Genomic DNA, 14,636 nt, shown 5'->3' with positions numbered 1-14,636 from the left:
GTTGTCAGGGAACGTTGACGTCCAAACAGAGACTTTAAAGAATAACTGAAGAGTGAGTGGAAGAAGGAGAGGGTGGGAAGGGAGTGTGAGTTAATGAGAAAGACAGAGATGTCGTCTAGTCTGTTAATAGATTGTTGTATTCTTAAGAAATTTTGAATTACCAGATATGACATTACTACACCTATTAGTTTGATAGGGATAAAAAGGGTTGATGACTAAAGAATATCAATCTCAGTTTTCCCAAGCTAATTTCTGTAATAAAAATATATAAATAGCTATTTAGAGTTTAAGCAGTATATAATCCTGAAAAGTCTTTATCAAGCAGTGGTTAAAGCGTTGGCTTTGGGGTTTGAATCAGTAGGATTGCTTTTAGCTCTAAATAACAAAAGGTCGTATTACAGTGGGTTAAACAAATAGGTTTTTTGTTGCTGTTATTCCCAACATAAGAAAACTAGAGATAGGCAGCTGCTAGTAAAAGTTGAGTGGCTCACAGATGGTTGATATTTCTGAGACTTTCATGGCCTTTATTCTTCATTGTTGCACAGTGATTGTTGCAGCAATAACTGTTTAAATAGCAAAGAGGCAGGAGAAGAGGTAGCATGTTTTTCAGAAATTAAAATTTATCCCATAGCAAACTTCTGCTTACACTTCATTGACCGGAACTTTGTCATGTATCTACTCCGGCCTGGGAGGCAGCTAGGAAGAACTGGGCTGGGAATGCAGGTTGGATCAGCCAAATGACATTGTATAAGTCAGCGGCAGATTGACTGATTTTTAATCTCAGCTCTGCCATTTATTGCCTGTGTAACTAATAAGTGAAGTTATTTTTCCTTTTTAAGCCAAAAATTTTTCATCTGTAAAATGGGAATGAAGAGATAACTATTATTTTAAAAATACTTTTCTTCCTCTTCCTCCTCCTCATACTAAATGAGATAATGCATGGAAAAGTCTGAACAATGTGCCAGACAAGGAGTTAGTGCTCACAGAAAATCTCTCATTATCATCATCATCGTCATCATTTGTATCACCACTGGCTTCATTCTTTTTTTTTTTTTAATTGATGTAATTTAAAAAAATGTATATATTATACATGACATAAACTTAACCATTTTAAAGCATATAATTCAGTGGCATGTAGTGCATTTACAGTGTTGTGCAACTATCATCTCTGTCTAGTTCCAAAATATTTTTATCATCCACAGGGCAACCTCATACCTATTAAGCAGTCTCTCCTTTCCCCTTCAGCCCAGCTCTTGGCAACCAGTAATATGCTTTCTGCCTCTATTGATTTACTTCTAGATATTTCATACAAATGGAATCATATAATATATGAACTTTTGTATCTGATTTCTTTCACTTAGCATGTTTTTGAGGTTAATCCAGGTTGTAGCAAGTATGAGTACTGCATTCCTTCTAACGGCTGAATAAGGTTCCATTGTAGGTAAATACTGCATTTTTATTTGGCCATTAATTAGTTAATGGACATTTGGTGTTTCCACCTTTTGGCTATTGTGAATAGTACTGCTCTGAACATTCATGGGTAAGTGTTTGTTCAAATAGCCTTTTTCACTTTTAAGTATATACCTAGGAGTGGAACTTCATGATCATGTACTATTATTCTATGTTTAACTTTTTGAGGAACTGCCAAACTATTTTTTGCAGTATCTGTATCATTTTACATACCCACCTGCAATATATGAGAGTTTCAGTTTTTTCATGTCATTGCCAATACTTGTTATTTTGCATTTTTAAAAATTATTGCCATCCCTAGTGGGTGTAAAGTGGTATTTCATTGTGGTGTTGATTTGCATTTTCCTCATGACTAATGGTGTTAAGCATCTTTTCATGTGCCTGTTGGCCATTTGTTCGTATTCTTAAGAGATGGGTTTATTCAGATCCTTTGCCCATTTTTAAACTGGGTTGCTTGTCTATTTGTTGTTTAGTTGTAGGTGTTATTTATATATTCTAGATGATAATAGACTCTTATCACCTATGTGATTTGCAAATATTTTCTCTCATTCCCATAAGTTGTCTTTTCAATTTCTTGGCAATGTTGTTTGATACAAGTTTTAATTTTGATGGAAGTCCAAATTATTTCATATTTTGTTGCTTGTGCTTTTGATATCATTTCTAAGAATCCATTGCTAAATCCAAAGTCATGAAGATTTACTCCTCCATTTTTGTGTAAGACTTTTAAAGTTTTAGCTTTTACATTTAGGTTTTTGATCTTAAAGAATTAGTTTTTGATCAGTTTCGATCCATTTTGTGTTAATTTTTGTGTATGGAGAGCAATAGGACCACCAACTGTATTTTTATTTATCACTGGTATTACCTATTATTATGAAGCATGAAGCCTGTCCAACATAATGTCGGAATTGTTTTTCTGAATAGCTTTTCCCCGATGTATTCAATCAGTGGTAATTTCCTCTTTAATTTTTATAAATCAGAAATGGTCTACATAATGTAAAATGTGTTCCCTAATTAACTGATCCCATTTTATCCAGTGTGTGGTAGGAAAACTTTAGCTACATTAGATATGAGTATAGTAGGTCTTGGTTTTTTAATTTCTAAAATTGGCAGGGGTGATTAGTAAATCTGTTTCTAGGTTTAAAATTTTATCACTAATTTCAGACTTTAGTTTTGGTATTGAAGCATAATTCAGGGGAATATGTAATTGTTATTTGTGCATTCTAATCTTATTTAGTTATTCATAATCTGGTTGTATGAGGGTACTTCAAAAAGTTGATGAAAAAATTTGTTTTATCTTTTAATTCATTTTTCCATGAACTTTTTGAAGTGCCCTCATATCTTTTATTGTATTCCTTGATTAGAAGTTATATCACTAGTTTTTTATTTTTCCCCTTCATCAATATTGTTCAGGGTAAGATAGTTTCTGGAAGCTACTAGAGTAAAAAGTGGTGATGGTATGGTAACCTTTATAAGGCTGTTGTACTATTCTTTAGCTTTTTAAAAAAATCTGCCAGTACAGGATGGGCAGAATGGACCTTATACCTTCTTCTGTTAACTGTCAAAAGTTTTAACTTTTAAAGTTTTCTAACTATTTGTTTTAAATGGAGGATATAATTTGGTTGTTTCTTTTTTAGTACTTGATTCTGAAGCTTGAAAGGCCTGCTATAGTTCAGAATATTACTTTTGGAAAATATGAGAAAACTCATGTTTGTAATTTGAAGAAATTTAAAGTCTTTGGAGGAATGAATGAGGAAAATATGACAGAGCTATTGTCCAGGTGAGTTATGGGGAGGAAAGAATTGTCTTTTAAATAAACTGCAGTACTTTAGTCTCTTTGTAGCTAAATCTGCATGGTTTGATTTTTCTTTCAAGGGAGCAAAGAATGTTTCTCTTATTCTGTTCCTAGTGCCTTATTTAATACTGTGGCTTGAGTTAGCTTTTTTAAAAAACCAACAGATACTAGTTAATACTGTTATCAAAGAAGAAAGAATCAAATTTTGGGGTTTTTTTTCCTTCTTTTTCAATCATATTTTTGAACTATTAAAGATGTCAGAAAATACTTTCAGCTTTAATCAAAATCTTTGCTATAATCTTTGCTATTAAAGTATAGGTTCTATCCAAAACATTAAGATTGATTGCTTTAATCCAGAAGTAATATTCTAGGAGTTTACTTCAAGTTGAGACTAAAAAGAGGAAGGTTTTGTAAATGAAAAAAATATGTGTCTGCACCTAGCACAGTGCCTACTGCTTTGAGGGAGCTCAGTAAATTTGAGTTTTAACAACATAGACCACCAGGAATGAAGGTGTTAATCTGCCTCCCAGATAATGAAAAATCAGATAGCCAGTGGAATGGACAAAGAAAGCCACGGAGATTTAGAATATATTTGTGACATGATATGTCCCATTAACACAGTACTTTATATAAGTAAATATTACTTTTATACTGTACTGCATGTAAATCATGCAAGTATTTCAGGACATAAGGCAACCTGAAGGTAAGTGACTTTCTCATAAATACTTGTTGTGAATCCTAGCTGTTTAAGTAGAGAGGTGATATGGGTTTATTTTTATTAAGGATAAAGCAGATGCTGTTAAACCAACAGTATAAGGTTGTCTTTGAAAATTTATTGAACTGTAAAAGGAACATTGGTGCCTCAATCAGAATTAAATAACTTAATTCTTTGGCAAATTCTAATATTTGGCTTTGTTTAAATTGTCAGATATGAGTGTGAATTTTCCTTTTTACTGCTTGAAAACTTTATGTCATATTCACTTACATGTTAAGGACACTAGATCCTGTCACTTATTTCCAGATACTGTAGCCACATTCTTTAATTAATACTGAACATTTTTCATTAGCCCTCATTAATTAAGAGAATGCAGTTATATTGCAGTTGATTTGAGTGTAGAAGTTTTGACCTCTAGTCTCATGTTCAACTACTTGTTTATATTGTCTTGGTCCTATATTTTGAGCATTGGTTTAAACTTAAAATTTGAGTATGACATTAATCTGTGTTTTACTGTGTTTACTAGATTGTGAAATTAGATTTGATAATTTTATTTTTTTTTCATAGTGGCTTAAAGAATGATTATAACAAAGAAACATTCACCTTGAAGCATAAAATTGATGAACAGATGTTCCCTTGTCGATTCATTAAAATAGGTAAGGTTTTAACATTCTGAAAGAGAAACATATTCTTTATACTGCTAGTAAACTACAGCCTGTGGACCAAGTCCTGCAGGCTCCTTGTTTTGTTAACTAAAATTTTATGGGAACATTGCAATACCGATTTGTTTACATATTGTCTATGTCTGCTTTTGTGTTGCAAAGGTGGAGCTGCGTAAGTTGCAAGAGACCACATAGCCCACAAGGCCCCAAAAGTTTACTATTTGGTCCTTTACAGAAAAAGTTTGCTGACCTCAGCTTTTATAGATCTGTTACTAAGTGACAGTTATTTCAAGTAGAACCTTTTCCAGATATTTTCTCACTTGAAAGTTTTCTTAGAAGATTTATGAGACAGAATGATTTGATTGCCTTTATTTTATGGAAGCTTTATCAGTTCTAAAGCTATAGCGTTCTAAAATCAAATACTGATGAATTCCTCAAGGCGCAATGTATTATGATTATTTTCTGTTCTTTTGTATTTCTTTCTTTTTTTTTTTTAGTGAAATGCTCGTCAAACCCATTAATTTGATTTCATGACCCACTAATATGTTTGAAACCACTATTTGAAAAATGCATGTTTTTATTGAGCAAGTGTTTTAGCTTAAGAAAGTATTTGTAATATATCCTCAAAATTAGTATATTTCATGTTATTTTGTTTTTCTTTAAGATTTGTTATTTAGAAGGTAAGAAAGTTGAGGACTTAAATTTTTTGATTTCCATCTACATTGTATACCTTTGAAAATATTATATTAAAATTGGGATTAAAGTGAATCAGATCCCTCAATAATAATAAAAGCCAGAACCCCACATTTTGATTTGGGAGAGTAATTTCTCTTTTAGAACAAGCAGTGTTTTTCATAGTCATTGCTTTCCAATCTATCAAGAGTTGGCCTATTCATTTCATTGAGTCAAATACTTCTTTTGGGTGAAAGAAGTATCTGAGGTCTTGATAAAGACTACTTATAAAGGGAAAACTGTTTTTAGAATAGTTGGATGTCCAGTGTGTTGCTTTCCTTTTGTAACCAAATTTCTGTTGTTATAATAAATAATCATAAATAAAAACCTGTATCCTGTTTTCTTGTGAGAATTAATGAACAAGCAAATTTTTTGAATAAGTTTAACTCTTGATCATCAGTATTTAGACTACCCAGTTCCTAAAGATCCCTGCATAGCTTTAACAATTCTACAATCTTATATTTCAAATATCCAAGCAGTGGAAATTGGAATTCTTTCATCTCTTTCTATCAGCTTTTCTCCTTTTTCTTTTTTTCTTTTATTGCTGAGTTTAAGTTTGTGCACTGTAAAAATTTTTCTCCCTGCTTTATTAAGATATAATTCACAAGTAATTTTATGTATTTACAGTGTACAGTGTGATGGTTTGATATATGTATGCATTGTGAAATGATTCAATCAAGCTAATTAACACACCCATTTTTTTTTTGTGGTGAGGACACTTAAGATCTACACTCATAGCAATTTTTAAGTATGCAATACATTATTATTACTGTAGTTACCATGCTGTACAGTAGATCTCTAGAACTTGCTCATGCTGTCTCACTGAAACTTTGTACTATTTAGCTAACATCTCTGCATTCCCCCCATCATCCTTTAATTGTAGGGCATAATGTCTTTTACTTGACTTGGGGTTAGTTTTTTGGTATTCTGGCAAAATGGTAATTGGAGCTTTCCAAGTGATTGGAGACACTTAGCCCATTTGATATTTAAGATGTTAATATTTAGATAACTTCATATTTCTTTTCTGTTAGAAGACGTTAGTACTGGTCTTCAGTGTGTCTGCTTTTCAATCTTTTTCCAACATTCTCTTGATAAGTTTTCTTTGAAAGTAATATAAGGAAAATATGAAACTAAGAGCCTGTATGTTAAGTTAGTATTTTTAGTTTATGACCATATTTTCTTAAAAAATCATTTTGATAAAGACTTGCATGATGTGTAGCTCTCTTTTGGTGGTGATTTGGCACAGATATTTATCTGGTTGGGATAAATTGTGAGAATTTGTTTTAAAAGAAAAAAAATGTTTGAATACTTCACATTTATGTTCTACAGTGATACACTTGAAATAGCTTGCTTTATTTAAAAAACAAGTTAATTCTTAATGCAAGTTCTAAATACAGTCAGCCTTCAATTATTCACAGTAATGAAGGGAAATGGAAGCAAGACTAATTCAATGGCAGATAATCTCCAAATCGTACATTGATATATAGCTATAATAATTTTCATTTATAGTGAATATAGCTTATTCATTAAATTTTTGCTTAAACCAAATTAAAGTAAGTTTGGTCACAGATTGTTAACAAGGTAAATGAGTTCACATGTTTACAGTGTGGCAGGAGTTAAGTTTTAAAATCTGTTGTGGATAATCCAGAGTGCCAGCATAGCTGAATTGATATCGGCTGCTTTCTTTCAGGTAAATTTTACCTTTAAGTTACCTTTTTTGTAAAATGAGAATGATAACACCCTTTCTGCCTGATGGTAGAGGGCAGGTTACTACATTGGATGTTTTCTTGAGTTCTGTTCTAGTTTGTGGGTCTGTGGTAGCTTTTAGAATTTTAACTTAGGGTCATATTTATGAAGGAAGTGATTGCATTTTGAATGCTTCTTTCTGTGCATTTTTATACTTATATTCATAAAGCTCTTGTTACATGCCTTCTTATATGTGGTATTATAAGTACTATAGAAAAAGAATATGCACGAGTATAATTTGAACCATCATGTTGTTTCAGCAATCGTTATTTAGAGTTTTTTTTTTTTTATATAGTTTTTCATGGTTTTATAAGTGTGTTCACATGTGGTGTTCATTTGAACATCATAGTGGCAGATAAAAATTTTCCCTTTTTTAGTTGAAGAAACTGAGGGTAGAAGTCAAATGACTTGTCCTAGGCTACATATAGCTAGCATGTGATGGATCAAAGACGTAGCTTTTGTTATATTCATCACACTTTTGGTTATGTGCTTGTATTGCTTTGAAGTAACAATAATCATAATAGGTACCATTTATGAAGTTGCCTAACACTTTGTGAGATATGTGTTAATGCACTCACCTTACAGATGAGGAAACTGAAGGTTAAAGTGATTTGGCTGAAACCACACAAGTAGTAAAATATAGACATGGAATGCAAACTCAAGTCTGTCTGCTTCCATAGGTTGACTTCTCTTTCTATGTGATGTATATAAGAATTGTTTCCTCAGAAGATTGTGAAATCCTTAGAGACAGCTACCCTGTCTTCTGTTTCCTCAGATTTCAAAAGCTCCTGGCAAACTGCTTGCCTCATTACAGACATTGTATATACTCTTTTTGAATTTATTGTATAAGAGGTTGTGGGGATAAGTCAGTGGCTTCATGAACGTGCTGAGGGAAAAGTTGCATCTTAGTGTTCTCTGACTTCTCACTAATAATAAAGGCACTTCAGAAAGTTCATGAGAAGATCTTGTATTATCTTTTATTTCCATCTTTCCATGAACTTTTGAAATACCCTTGTATGTTTAGCATTTCCTTCAATTATGAATATAGGCAGTGGTTCATAGTAGTAGCAGTAGTAGTAGCAGTACCTGTGACTTGTCACAAATAGAAGTTACACGTTTTCCCCATCATATTACAGTGTGGCACATATTTTTCTCTTCTCTGTTTTTTTTTTTTTTTTTTTAAACACTGTGGCAAATATTATCACAACTTTGAAATGATGGTAATTGTTAGACCTGCAGCTAGATCTTGTCATTTAATGTGTAAATAAAAAAGCATATATATTTCTATGTAATAATTTTATTTCTTCATTATTTTTATAACTATTACTTCATTATATTTGGTTTACTCTGCAATCTTAGGTATCTTCTTTTATACATTTAAAACTGAGGGAGGTGTCACAGGTTTCACCAAACAGCCAAAGGGGGTTTATGGTACAAAAAGGCAAAGAGCCCATGCTGAAATGATGTCTTTGAGGACACTTAGTGTGAAGTGGAGAATTGGTCTTAGAAAGAAGCTTGGTTTTAGGTAAGTTTAGAAGTAAAAGGAAAATTTTGTAAAGAAAGAGAGTTATTTGTTATTTGGAGTTATTAGTTAGATTCCAGAAGAGCAAGTTAAAGGTTTGGGAAGGAAAAACCTCAATGGGAAATTAGATTAAAAGACAGTAAACATAAAGTGGAATGGGGTAATGGTATTGGTTACAGATGACTAGAAGAGTTTACATCCTGATTCTTAGCCAGGATCACAGCTGTTTGAGGTAAAACTAGCAAGGGTAGGTAAGGGCAGAAGGAGATACTGAGTCCTGGGTTTTGGTAGATGGAGATAAATGGATTTCTGTGCGAGAGTCACTTGCAGCCCGGATGGTTTTGGGGACTTCAGAGAGAGGCTTCAGCTCTGGCTAAATGCAGCATGCATTCTGGATCCCAGGGGTGTTTAGAAGTGTAGGATGGGTACTAACTCTGGGGGGTGCCCTGATGGTCTGCATAGGTATGTATGGCCCTTTATGAGAGCATGTGGAAAGATGACATTTAATAAAAGTATACTATGAAGAGGAAAATTAATATGGTAATAATAGCTAATAATAATAATGACTAACATTTATTGAACACTTACTGAGTGCCAGTTATTGTGCTAAGTGCTTTGTGTACTTATCTCATTAATTCTATAGTAGAATAAATGCAGTCTTTCAGAGTGGTTAATCTTTAATTCTCAGGATCTCCCAGAACCTGATCTTAAAATTACAAGCATCTTATAAGAGCTGTTTTAGTCATCTAGACAAGAGCGTTCAAAGTGATATTGTCAAAGCACATTGGATGTGCCATAGATGTGTTCCACTGTGTTGAGATATTGACTGCCTCAGTTGCAGAGTAGCAGGAGTCCCAGCCTAGTATTCTTGTGTGCCATAAATATCCCATTTTATGAAAAAGAGCATGGATCTTGATCATATCTGTGTCTAATTGTCCTATAGGGGAAACTGGTGGTTGAACCCTAGAATACAAACTCCTAGCCTTGGGATATGTTTCAGGAGTTTCTGATCCTGAGGTGGGAGCTGAGGCAGCTTTTATTAGGGAACAAAGAATGTGTGCCTGTAGCTCTGCATTTAGATTTCTTATATATTATACATAGTATGTCTAATATGCATTATTAGTATTGTTAATGCCACCAAAAGTCATTGGTAACTTGAAATGAGCATACGTATTCTGCTTGTTTTGTACACATCCCTTTAGTCTGTTGAAAATTTATGACATCGTTCATTCATATGTAATATATGATGTCCTTTGGTGAGATGATTTCATAACTTACCTCCCTCCCCTATATTCTTTCAAAGATGTTAAAAGTCAGAACTAATTTTATTCTAGAACTATTTCTGTTAGGCCATTGTTTACACAAAAGAAATCTTACTAGGACGTAAGTGTTTAAAAGGTTTTAATAAATGAATGGTTTACTGGGACTTGAATGGATGTAATAGGAAGATTTCCCTTTCTCCAATTTCAGTGAACTTAGACCTGGAAATCTCTAACTAATATTATATGTCTGGTTACATGTATAGACTATGTTGTTGAGGCTTTGGGTTTAGAATCCTATTTTATTCTGACTCTTATACCACTTGATGGTTATTGGTATGTGATGTAGAAGATAAACTTTTAAGTGGCACTGCTACATAAACAAATAAATACCACCACAACAAAGATAATTTAGTATTTGTTGATATAAAACTTTTTGAAATTATTGTTGTTTGTATATGTAAACTGAAAGCCATATTAAACATCCTAGGAGTTCTTTGAATTACATCCTCTTGGCTGGTTGCTACTGCCTGTGTCTGACTTTATTCATACAGTTTCCTTTAGATGGCAACAATATAGGAAAAATCTGACCCAAAATATCTTACCGCCTTATTCAGTCTGATATTCTGAAAAGAGCAATAAATTTGGGAATCAGTAGGCTTGGTATCAGATATTGTGAGTATTCTGTTTTGATACTTTGTCAAAACTAGATAAGTGCTAGTTTCTTAAAGGTAGATTATTGACTCTGAAACCGAATCAGTGAACTTTATTCTGTTACATTAAAATTCCTTGGTCTGGCGGAGTCGGTCGTCCAGTCTCGGCTGGGCGGCCGGCCTCCCCCTGCTTTTCCCCTACACCCTGTCTGTCCTAGCACCCCACACCCTGTCCCCCCGCCGGCCCACGGATGCTACCCCACGACTAATAGGAGGGCCACTGTGGTGAGTCTTGAAGCGTGGCACGTGGGCCAGGTGATGCCACAGCAGGTGGTAGTAGCAAATGTTCAAACAAGAGCTTTGAAGGTTGAAGTGGAGAAGGGTAATGTGAACAGGTTGCGAAGCTGGGGGAAAAAATTCCTTGGTCTATCTTGGATTTTTTATCTCTGCATGGTTTTATAACATCATTCATTGGTCCTTTAGAAAATGTGGTTCACTGAGTTATACAGATCTTCCAGATGTTGAGACAAATCACATTTATTAATATTACCTCCAGTCTCATCAGAAAAATCTAAGTATTGGGAAGCAGTCAAGCTTATAGTGGTGGATACCAATTTTCCAAAATTGTAATCTTCTCTTGAAAGCTTGAATTTTATTCTTTACAGCAAATATCCTTAGTTGTTTTACTTGAAATGGTATAGGTAAATGTCTGGCAAATACCCAAATCTGAATAATCATTGGTTGTAGGTCAGTTTTTTTCCAAGAATGAGATCGTATCCCATGGAAAAAAAAATCAGTTATTTTAGCTCACAACTCAAACAATTGTACAAGTCCTTTTCCTTGAGATAACCATTATGCCTTGGTATGCAGCAAAAGTGCTTTATATGTCCTTCTGTTTGTCACACAGACCTATTAAAAAGAAATGTACTTAATGATAGGGATTTAATAAAATTAATTTTTAACTCTGTCATCAGGGACTTTTTAAAAAATTTTTTAGTTTAGTTTTATTTATTTTGGCAGCTGGCTGGTAAGGGGATCTGAAGCCTTGACCTTGGCATTATCAGCACAGTGCTATAACCAACTGAGCTAACTGGCCAGCCCCCCCGCCCCCTCCTTTTTTTCCTCTCTCTTTAAATGCAAGTATATTGTGGTGAGGAATACAGTGCAGTTTGTACTGTATTAAGAATAACTAGTAGTACTTTTTAGGTGCCATTACTTTGGTACCAAGGTGCCAGCATTTTTACTCACCAATGCTTTTGCACCATTAGTACAAATGTCAGTATTATAAAAAAGGCTGACAAAGGCCTAGTGTTATTTTGAAAAATAGTTTTGACCACATGGGACCTTTCAGAAGAGTTGTGGGGATCCCCAGGAGTCCATGGATCATGCTTTAGAAACCTGTACTATGTTCTGTCATTATTTATGTGAAATGTAGTATTCATCATATGTTAAATTCCTCTGAATACTTAAGAGATTTTTGAATACTCTCTTCTGTTTCACTGACTGACTTTCCTTTTCCTGAACTAATATAATGTAATTATATTACTTGTAATTACATGTAATTACTGTATCTTTGTAGTGTGCTTGTGTTATTATTTTCGATATTCTTGTGTTATTTATCTTTTCAGATCAGCTAGTTCAGTTACATGTCAAGAAAAAAATGAATATATACCATTGGGATTTTGATTGAGATTACATTAAATTTATTATTAATTGGGGAAAATTGACATGCTTAACAACATTAAGTTTTCCTATCTAGTAACATAGGTCCCTGCATTTATTCAGTGCTTCAGTAAAATTTAAACAAATATGGCATAGTTTTGTTAAGTTTATTCTGTGACATTTTCAGCCTTTTTTTTTTTTTTTTAAACTATTGTAGAAGGGACTTTTTTGCTATATTTTTGAATTGTTTTTTGTAGATATAGGACAAGTTTATTTTTGTATTCTTATCTTGAATACGAACTTTACAAAAATTTTTCAGTAGAAACTCATGAATTTTTCAGGTAGATAACTGTTATCTTGAAGCGACATCTTTTTTTCCTAATTTTCTCTGTTTCTTATTGCACTGGCTAAGACCTCCAATGTAGTGTTGAATAGTAGAGATATTGGCCTCTTTGTCTTGTTATGACTTGAGTGGGAATACTTAATATTTCTCCATCAGGTTTAGTTTTTAAGATTTTCAATGCTTTTAAAAAAATCTAGATAAGGAAGCTTCCTGTTTGTTGCCTTCTATTTCTTACATATTAAAGCGCTTTGAAAAATAATGAACAGAATATAAATTTTATTAATTTGTTTTTAGCATCTGTTGAAGTAATCAAACATGTTTTTTATTTTGTTAAGGTGGTAAGTTATATTATTATAACTCCCATTATTGAATGAAATCTATTTGGTTAAAATAAAACCTTTTTTTTTCTGGTTTTGTTTTCATAGTTATGCCACTGATAAATAGGTAAACTGTCAGGCTCTTCCTGTGCTCTGATATTGTTTATATAGTAATTACCTGCTGTTTGTAGGTTTTGTAGAACTTACCAGTTAAATCGTCTAGTTCTGGTCATGTTTATTTGGGGGTAGATCAGTGACCATTTTGAATTTATCTTACAGTGTTTTTATTAAATAAGGAAACCTCATGGTGACATGGGTCATATGTTTCTTTTTGCTACTGTAGCCTTAACACCTAGCATAGTGCTAGGCATATATAGAAGATGCTCAGAAAAATTATTCATTGAATCTTAGTAGGCTTGAATAGTTATTTTACTTTGTTAAAGTTTTATTTGAACTCTTAATTTTTTTCTTCTTTTTGTTTTTCCTCCTTAAAGTTCCACTCTTGTCCTGGGGGCCCAGCTTTAACTTTAGCATCTGGTATGTTGAACTTAGTGGCATTGATGATCCTGATGTAGTACAACCCTGTCTCAACTGGTATAGTAAGGTAGGACTGTCAACCTCTTGTCTTCGTTGAGAATAATTTAAAATATTGAGAATAATAATAAATATATATTGATTAGTATAATGCTTAATCAGTTAACATTTAATAAACATTTACAGTCTGCCAACTTTTAAGCAATCTTGATAAGTCATTTAATCATTGTCACTGTCTGAAGTAGGTACAATCATTATCCCCATTTAGTTTACAGATGAGGAAATAGAGCATAGAGAGGTTAAATATTTTGTCCAGGGCACACAGTTGTAAAGTGTTTGATCCAGTATATGAACTCAGGCAGTTTGACTCCACAGTCTGCCATTATATTATTATACACATTTGACTCTGAATTTTGTGTTTAACCTGTATTGATATAAATACTTTAAACTTAGTTTTTAGTGGGATAGTTTTGCAGCCTGATGGGAAATTTAAAATGTGGATGTGATTGAGACTGCTAGAGTCAACATGATAAAAAGGTATTACTGTTTAATGTAACTATATACTGTTATATAGATAGTTATGATAAATTTTTTTAGAGGCCAAAAGTGAGAAGTTATTAATGTAAAATTAGTATGGATAGAGAATCCTTCTTTGATTATTTGATGAGGTAAAATCTTGGTTAATTATAATGTGTAAGAAATAGGTATTTAATAACCTTTTATTAGTAAAAAATCAGCTAACTATAAACTGATTTGTGTTTCAATTCTTGTAAATCTTCCTAAAGGTATTATTTTATTTTCTTGCCTTATTAAAGGGTAATGCTTATAAGTAAATCATTGTTGTTGATTATCATGCAGTACTTTTGTGTCATGTTTGTTTTGTTAATTGTTATTGTATAGTGGGATGCTTAGAAAATTTGAAGTAATCTCAAAATATATTCTTGAAGTTGATTTTTTAAAAAAATTCTTTTTATGAGCTTGTGTTTTTGGCATTCATCCTGTATATTATTTAATGTTTCTGTGCTTTCAGTACCTGTATTATAATGTGATTAGTGGGTGCTATGGGACTTATAATTTTACAGTCTTAAGTGGACTTTAATAAATAGTTGTTGAGCTGCTTTTCTTCAAATTCAGGCTCTAGAATTAGGTCTGGTTTCATCTCTTTTGGCTATATATACTTTGTCTCCTTGGGCAAGTTATTACAATGGGCTAAACTTTGGTTTTGCTGT

At 32.9% G+C, this 14,636-nt stretch overlaps 1 protein-coding gene across 22 annotated transcripts in view; it reads left to right on the top strand.

Annotated features, from left to right (window-relative positions):
* Positions 1-14,636, top strand: part of MKLN1 (muskelin 1) — a 335,447-nt gene that overhangs the window by 216,196 nt on the left and 104,615 nt on the right. For all 22 annotated transcript variants that reach the window (XM_063099596.1, XM_063099591.1, XM_063099577.1 and 19 more), the window contains 3 exons: positions 3,105-3,247; positions 4,545-4,633; positions 13,368-13,477. In XM_063099596.1, the coding sequence (XP_062955666.1) occupies positions 3,105-3,247; positions 4,545-4,633; positions 13,368-13,477 (342 nt within the window). The remainder of the gene's footprint in view (positions 1-3,104; positions 3,248-4,544; positions 4,634-13,367; positions 13,478-14,636) is intronic.

This window comes from Cynocephalus volans, chromosome 6, assembly GCF_027409185.1.
Source record: "Cynocephalus volans isolate mCynVol1 chromosome 6, mCynVol1.pri, whole genome shotgun sequence".
Lineage (NCBI taxonomy): Eukaryota > Metazoa > Chordata > Mammalia > Dermoptera > Cynocephalidae > Cynocephalus > Cynocephalus volans.
Note: the sequence above shows the minus strand (reverse complement) of the source record. Positions and strands in the feature narration are given on the sequence as shown.